Here is an 8773-nt window from a genome sequence, read left to right as displayed (position 1 = left end):
TGCCAAATGAGTTCTGTTATACTCACAGACACCATTCAAACAGTTTTAGAAAATTTAGGGTGTTTTCTATCCATATGTAATAAGTATATGCATATTCTAGTTACTGGGTAGGAGTGGTAACCAGATTAAATCGGGTATGTTTTTTTATCCAGCCGTGTCAATACTGCCCCCTAGCCCTAACAGGTTAATAGTGGCACTGAACCACTTTATGTCTCACTGGACTGAAGAATTACAACCATCATAGTCCAACTGCACCTCTACAGCAGACAACCTGACAGTGAATCAACAGTTAACAGGACCTAACCTCTAACATCAGACTGTACCTCTACAGCAGACAACCTGACAGTGAATCAACAGTTAACAGGACCTAACCTCTAACATCAGACTGTACCTCTACAGCAGACAACCTGACAGTGAGTCAACAGTTAACAGGACCTAACCTCTAACATCAGACTCTACCTCTACAGTAGACAACCTGACAGTGAATCAACAGTTAACAGGACCTAACCTCTAACATCAGACTCTACCTCTACAGCAGACAACCTGACAGTGAATCAACAGTTAACAGGACCTAACCTCTAACATCAGACTGTACCTCTACAGCAGACAACCTGACAGTGAATCAACAGTTAACAGGACCTAACCTCTAACATCAGACTGCACCTCTACAGCAGACAACCTGACAGTGAATCAACAGTTAACAGGACCTAACCTCTAACATCAGACTGTACCTCTACAGCAGACAACCTGACAGTGAATCAACAGTTAACAGGACCTAACCTCTAACATCAGACTGTACCTCTACAGCAGACAACCTGACAGTGAGTCAACAGTTAACAGGACCTAACCTCTAACATCAGACTCTACCTCTACAGCAGACAACCTGACAGTGAATCAACAGTTAACAGGACCTAACCTCTAACATCAGACTCTACCTCTACAGCAGACAACCTGACAGTGAATCAACAGTTAACAGGACCTAACCTCTAACATCAGACTGTACCTCTACAGCAGACAACCTGACAGTGAATCAACAGTTAACAGGACCTAACCTCTAACATCAGACTGTACCTCTACAGCAGACAACCTGACAGTGAATCAACAGTTAACAGGACCTAACCTCTAACATCAGACTCTACCTCTACAGCAGACAACCTGACAGTGAATCAACAGTTAACAGGACCTAACCTCTAACATCAGACTGTACCTCTACAGCAGACAACCTGACAGTGAATCAACAGTTAACAGGACCTAACCTCTAACATCAGACTGTACCTCTACAGCAGACAACCTGACAGTGAATCAACAGTTAACAGGACCTAACCTCTAACATCAGACTCTACCTCTACAGCAGACAACCTGACAGTGAATCAACAGTTAACAGGACCTAACCTCTAACATCAGACTGTACCTCTACAGCAGACAACCTGACAGTGAATCAACAGTTAACAGGACCTAACCTCTAACATCAGACTGTACCTCTACAGCAGACAACCTGACAGTGAGTCAACAGTTAACAGGACCTAACCTCTAACATCAGACTGTACCTCTACAGCAGACAACCTGACAGTGAATCAACAGTTAACAGGACCTAACCTCTAACATCAGACTGTACCTCTACAGCAGACAACCTGACAGTGAATCAACAGTTAACAGGACCTAACCTCTAACATCAGACTGTACCTCCACAGCAGACAACCTGACAGTGAATCAACAGTTAACAGGACCTAACCTCTAACATCAGACTGTACCTCTACAGCAGACAACCTGACAGTGAATCAACAGTTAACAGGACCTAACCTCTAACATCAGACTGTACCTCTACAGCAGACAACCTGACAGTGAATCAACAGTTAACAGGACCCAACGCTGCCGGGGTTAACTCTATCCTACCCAAAGAGCACGGCAGCCAGTTCTTCTACCTGCCAATCATCAGACACAGTGATGACGAGGTAGAGTACTCTGTGTGTGTAGGTCTGTGTATGTCTGTGTGTGGACGTGTTTAGCTATTCTTGTGGGGACCAGAAGTCCCACAAAAAAATATTGTGGGGGCCAAAAGAAAATTGACCAACTGGGGACATTTTGTTGGTCCCCACGAGGTCAAATGCTATTACTAGGGGGTTTAGGGTTAAGGTTACGTTAAGGGTTTAAAAGCTAGGGTTAGGAGCTAGGGTTATGTTTAGGGTTAGGAGCTAGGGTTAGGAGCTAGGGTTATGTTTAGGGTTAGGAGCTAGGGTTAGGAGCTAGGGTTAGGAGCTAGGGTTAGGAGCTAGGGTTATGTTTAGGGTTAGGAGCTAGGGTTAGGAGCTAGGGTTATGTTTAGTGTTAGGAGCTAGGGTTAGGAGCTAGGGTTAGGTTTAGAGTTAGGAGCTAGGGTTAGGAGCTAGGGTTAGGAGCTAGGGTTATGTTTAGGGTTAGGAGCTAGGGTTAGGAGCTAGGGTTAGGTTTAGAGTTAGGAGCTAGGGTTCGGTTTAGGGTTAGGAGCTAGGGTTAGGAGCTAGGGTTATGTTTAGAGTTAGGAGCTAGGGTTATGTTTAGAGTTAGGAGCTAGGGTTATGTTTAGGGTTAGGAGCTAGGGTTAGGAGCTAGGGTTATGTTTAGGGTTAGGAGCTAGGGTTAGGAGCTAGGGTTATGTTTAGGGTTAGGAGCTAGGGTTAGGAGCTAGGGTTAGGTTTAGAGTTAGGAGCTAGGGTTAGGAGCTAGGGTTAGGTTTAGGGTTAGGAGCTAGGGTTAGGAGCTAGGGTTATGTTTAGAGTTAGGAGCTAGGGTTAGGTTTAGGGTTAGGAGCTAGGGTTAGGAGCTAGGGTTATGTTTAGAGTTAGGAGCTAGGGTTATGTTTAGGGTTAGGAGCTAGGGTTAGGAGCTAGGGTTAGGTTTAGAGTTAGGAGCTAGGGTTAGGTTTAGGGTTAGGAGCTAGGGTTAGGAGCTAGGGTTAGGAGCTAGGGTTAGGAGCTAGGGTTATATTTAGAGTTAGGAGCTAGGGTTATGTTTAGGGTTAGGAGCTAGGGTTAGGGTTAGGAGCTAGGGTTAGGTTTAGGGTTAGGAGCTAGGGTTAGGGTTAGGAGCTAGGTTTAGGGTTAGGTTTAGGGTTAGGAGCTAGGGTTAGGAGCTAGGGTTATGTTTAGAGTTAGGAGCTAGGGTTATGTTTAGGGTTAGGAGCTAGGGTTAGGAGCTAGGGTTAGGTTTAGAGTTAGGAGCTAGGGTTAGGTTTAGGGTTAGGAGCTAGTGTTAGGTTTAGGGTTAGGAGCTAGGGTTAGGGTTAGGAGCTAGGGTTAGGTTTAGAGTTAGGAGCTAGGGTTATGTTTAGAGTTAGGAGCTAGGGTTATGTTTAGGGTTAGGAGCTAGGGTTAGGTTTGGGGTTAGGAGCTAGGGTTAGGTTTAGGGTTAGGAGCTAGGGTTAGGTTTAGGGTTAGGAGCTAGGTTTAGCTTTAGAGTTAGGAGCTAGGGTTAGGTTTAGGGTTAGGAGCTAGGGTTAGGGTTAGGAGCTAGGGTTAGGAGCTAGGGTTAGGTTTAGGGTTAGGAGCTAGGGTTAGGTTTAGGGTTAGGAGCTAGGGTTAGGTTTAGGGTTAGGAGCTAGGGTTAGGTTTAGGGTTAGGAGCTAGGGTTAGGTTTAGGGTTAGGAGCTAGGGTTATGTTTAGGGTTAGGAGCTAGGGTTAGGAGCTAGGTTTAGGTTTAGAGTTAGGAGCTAGGGTTAGGTTTAGGGTTAGGAGCTAGGGTTAGGTTTAGAGTTAGGAGCTAGGGTTAGGTTTAGGGTTAGGAGCTAGGGTTAGGTTTAGGGTTAGGAGCTAGGGTTAGGTTTAGGGTTAGGAGCTAGGGTTAGGTTTAGGGTTAGGAGCTAGGGTTATGTTTAGGGTTAGGAGCTAGGGTTAGGAGCTAGGGTTAGGTTTAGAGTTAGGAGCTAGGGTTAGGTTTAGGGTTAGGAGCTAGGGTTAGGTTTAGGGTTAGGAGCTAGGGTTAGGTTTAGGGTTAGGAGCTAGGGTTAGGAGCTAGGTTTAGGTTTAGAGTTAGGACCTAGGGTTAGGTTTAGAGTTGGGACCTAGGGTTAGGGTTAGGAGCTAGGGTTAGGTTTAGGGTTAGGAGCTAGGGTTAGGAGCTAGGGTTAGGAGCAAGGGTTAGGTTTAGGAACTAGGGTTAGGAGCTAGAGTTAGGTTTAGGAATGAGGGTTGGGACCTAGGTTTAGGGTTAGGGGTTAGGGTTAGCAACTAGGGTTAGGGTTAGGAGCTAGGGTTAGGTTTAGGGTTAGGAGCTAGGTTTAGGGTTAGGAGCTAGGGTTAGGTTTAGGGTTAGGAGCTAGGGTTAGGTTTAGGGTTAGGAGCTAGGGTTAGGTTTAGGGTTAGGAGCTAGGGTTAGGTTTAGGGTTAGGAGCTAGGGTTAGGTTTAGGGTTAGGAGCTAGGGTTAGGTTTAGAGTTAGGACCTAGGGTTAGGTTTAGAGTTAGGACCTAGGGTTAGGGTTAGGAGCTAGAGTTAGGAGCTAGGGTTAGGAGCTAGGGTTAGGAGCAAGGGTTAGGTTTAGGAACTAGGGTTAGGAGCTAGAGTTAGGTTTAGGAATGAGGGTTAGGACCTAGGTTTAGGGTTAGGGGTTAGGTTTAGGGTTAGGAACTAGGGTTAGGGTTAGGAGCTAGGGTTAGGTTTAGGGTTAAGGTTACATTAAGGTTAGGAGCTAGGATTAGGAGCTAGGGTTAGGAGCTAGGGTTAGGTTAGGGTTAGGAACTAGGGTTAGGTTTAGGGTTAGGAGCTAGGGTTAGGTTTAGGGTTAAGGTTAGGGTAAGAGTACGGGTCAGGGGTTAGGGAAAATTAGATTTTGAATTAGACTGAATTGTGTGTCCCCACAAGGTTAGCTGTACAAGAGAGAGGGTGTGTGTGTGTGCATGCGCGCGTGCACTGGCCACTTCCCGTTTTCCAGAAATCCCGGTTGGAAGATTCCCGAAATCAGGAGGAAATATGCAGGAAACCCGGAAGTCATCCAATCAGGATTTTGTGAAAACCTGAGAATAATTTTGGGAAACTTACCGGAATTTTGCAACCCTAAGAATAATAGTTGTGAGTGTTTTCCAGGGTGCAGTGTAGCATGTAAATACCTCCTGTCATCTGTCCTCCTGCCACTAGGTGTCAGCGGTGTGCTCCTGGGACTCATCCATCCACGACTCTGTGCACCTGAACCGCGTGACGTCACCCAACGAGCGTATCTACGTGATCGTTAAATCCACGGTGCAGCTCAGCCATCCTGCCTCCATGGAACTGGTGGTCCGCAAGAGGATCTCTGTTAACATCTACAACAAACAGGTCTGCACTGACTGGACTGGAGACACACACACACACACTGACACACACACACACTGACAGACAGACAAACATCTGTCAACATCTACAACAAACAGGCCTCACCGGCCCGGTGACTATTGACACGGCTGACAGCACATAATTACATTAGATTAGAGAAACATTAAAGCCCGGTTTCCCCGACCCAGATTAAGCCTAGTCCTGGACTAACAGGCCTGCTAGGACTGGGTTTCACCTCTGTCCGGGAATCCGGCCCTGTAACTCTCTCTGTCTGGCAGCCTGTTACTCAATGTGCAGAACAGGTAGGCTTTCATGAGGAAGCCTTAAAATATAGTCTTTTTTTATTCCATGTCTGTGATGTAGTGTACTCAGTACTGATCCACCATGTTGTTTTTCTCTGCCGTAGAGCTTCACCCAGAGTCTGAAGAGAAGGATGTCCTTGAAGAACACACTGTACTCAGTACTGATCCACCATGTTGTTTTTCTCTGCCGTAGAGCTTCACCCAGAGTCTGAAGAGAAGGATGTCTCTTGAAGAACACACTGTACTCAGTACTGATCCACCATGTTGTTTTTCTCTGCCGTAGAGCTTCACCCAGAGTCTGAAGAGAAGGATGTCCTTGAAGAACACACTGTACTCAGTACTAATCCACCATGTTGTTTTTCTCTGCCGTAGAGCTTCACCCAGAGTCTGAAGAGAAGGATGTCCTTGAAGAACACACTGTACTCAGTACTGATCCACCATGTTGTTTTTCTCTGCCGTAGAGCTTCACCCAGAGTCTGAAGAGAAGGATGTCCTTGAAGAACACACTGTACTCCTGTGGAGTCACCTATGAGATCCTGTCTAATATACCAAAGGTAAACAGCTTCACTGTTACTGTGTGATGTCAGTGTCACTGTGTTAAATATAGTATACCAACAATAACTAGTCTAAACTATCTGCAGGGGACTAGTATCCAAATAAAGTTAGAAACTATTTTGATTTCATTTTTGGTATCCAGAGATAATGGTACAATAAAAGTATTGTATTCAATTTTTTAAGGAGTGAGGGAGTCCCCCTTCTCACATGTTTTAGGTTTATTTAATGAGACAGGTTATATTTTATATCAAATCAAAGGTTATGTGTCACATGCTTGGTAGACAACAGGTGTAGACTAACGGTGAAATGCTTTCTTACGGGTCATTTTCCACCAATGCACAGTTAAAAGATAAAATAAAAAATTGTGACAGTGAATAACAAGTAAAAATAACATGGCTATATACAGGAAGTAGAAAATAACATGGCTATCTATATACAGGAAGTAGAAAATAACATGGCTATCTCTATACAGGGAGTAGAAAATAACATGGCTATCTCTATACAGGGAGTAGAAAATAACATGGCTATCTATATACAGGGAGTAGAAAATAACATGGCTATATACAGGAAGTAGAAAATAACATGGCTATCTATATACAGGGAGTAGAAAATAACATGGCTATCTATATACAGGGAGTAGAAAATAACATGGCTATCTATATACAGGGAGTAGAAATAACATGGCTATATACAGGAAGTATAAAATAACATGGTTATATACAGGAAGTATAAAATAACATGGCTATCTATATACAGGGAGTAGAAAACAACATGGCTATCTATATACAGGGAGTAGAAAATAACATGGCTATATACAAGGAGTAGAAAATAACATGGCTATATACAGGGAGTAGAAAATAACATGGCTATATACAGGGAGTAGAAAATAACATGGCTATCTATATACAGGGAGTAGAAAATAACATGGCTATCGATATACAGGGAGTAGAAAATAACATGGCTATAAACAGGAAGTAGAAAATAACATGGCTATCTATATACAGGAAGTAGAAAATAACATGGCTATCTATATACAGAGAGTAGAAATAACATGGCTATATACAGGAAGTAGAAAATAACATGGCTATCTATATACAGAGAGTAGAAATAACATGGCTATATACAGGAAGTAGAAAATAACATGGCTATATACAGGAAGTAGAAAATAACATGGCTATATACAGAGAGTAGAAAATAACATGGCTATATACAGGGAGTAGAAATAACATGGCTATATACAGGAAGTAGAAAATAACATGGCTATATACAGGAAGTAGAAAATTACATGGCTATCTATATACAGGGAGTAGAAATAACATGGCTATATACAGGAAGTAGAAAATAACATGGCTATATACAGGAAGTAGAAAATAACATGGCTATATACAGAGAGTAGAAAATAACATGGCTATATACAGGGAGTAGAAATAACATGGCTATATACAGGAAGTAGAAAATAACATGGCTATATACAGGAAGTAGAAAATAACATGGCTATATACAGGAAGTAGAAAATTACATGGCTTTATACAGGTAGTAGAAAATAACATGGCTATCTATATACAGGGAGTAGAAAATAGCATGGGTATATACCTGAAGTAGAAAATAACATGCTAATCAATATACAGGGAGTAGAAAATAACATGGCTATCTATATACACGGAGTAGAAAATAACATGGCTATATACAGGAAGTATAAAATAACATGGCTATATACAGAGAGTAGAAAATAACATGGCTATATACAGGAAGTAGAAAATAACATGGCTATATACAGGAAGTAGAAAATAACATGGATATCTATATACAGGGAGTAGAAAATAACATGGCTATCTATATACAGGGAGTAGAAATAACATGGCTATCTATATACAGGGAGTAGAAATAACATGGCTATATACAGGGAGTAGAAAATAACATGGCTATATACAGGAAGTAGAAAATAACATGGCTATATACAGAGAGTAGAAAATAACATGGCTATCTATATACAGGGAGTAGAAAATAACATGGCTATCTATATACAGGGAGTAGAAATAACATGGCTATATACAGGAAGTAGAAAATAACATGGCTATATACAGGAAGTAGAAAATAACATGGCTATATACAGGGAGTAGAAATAACATGGCTATATACAGGAAGTAGAAAATTACATGGCTATCTATATACAGGGAGTAGAAATAACATGGCTATATACAGGAAGTAGAAAATAACATGGCTATATACAGGAAGTAGAAAATAACATGGCTATATACAGAGAGTAGAAAATAACATGGCTATATACAGGGAGTAGAAATAACATGGCTATATACAGGAAGTAGAAAATAACATGGCTATATACAGGAAGTAGAAAATAACATGGCTATATACAGGAAGTAGAAAATTACATGGCTTTATACAGGTAGTAGAAAATAACATGGCTATCTATATACAGGGAGTAGAAAATAGCATGGGTATATACCTGAAGTAGAAAATAACATGCTAATCAATATACAGGGAGTAGAAAATAACATGGCTATCTATATACACGGAGTAGAAAATAACATGGCTATATACAGGAAGTATAAAATAACATGGCTATATACAGAGAGTAGAAAATAACATGGCTATATACAGGAAGTAGAAAATAAC

General features: G+C 41.9%; 1 protein-coding gene across 4 annotated transcripts in view; it reads left to right on the top strand.

Moving 5' to 3' along the window:
• The window catches only part of LOC106592223 (kinesin-like protein KIF13A), a 267758-nt gene that overhangs the window by 235729 nt on the left and 23256 nt on the right, over positions 1-8773 (top strand). For all 4 annotated transcript variants that reach the window (XM_082975857.1, XM_082975855.1, XM_082975856.1 and 1 more), the window contains 3 exons: positions 1828-1952; positions 5109-5285; positions 6046-6138. In XM_082975857.1, coding sequence (XP_082831983.1) covers positions 1828-1952; positions 5109-5285; positions 6046-6138 — 395 coding nt within the window. The remainder of the gene's footprint in view (positions 1-1827; positions 1953-5108; positions 5286-6045; positions 6139-8773) is intronic.

This window comes from Salmo salar, chromosome 05 (genome assembly GCF_965601325.2).
Source record: "Salmo salar chromosome 05, fSalSal1, whole genome shotgun sequence".
Classification (NCBI taxonomy): domain Eukaryota; kingdom Metazoa; phylum Chordata; class Actinopteri; order Salmoniformes; family Salmonidae; genus Salmo; species Salmo salar.
This window is presented reverse-complemented; position numbering and strand designations above follow the sequence as displayed.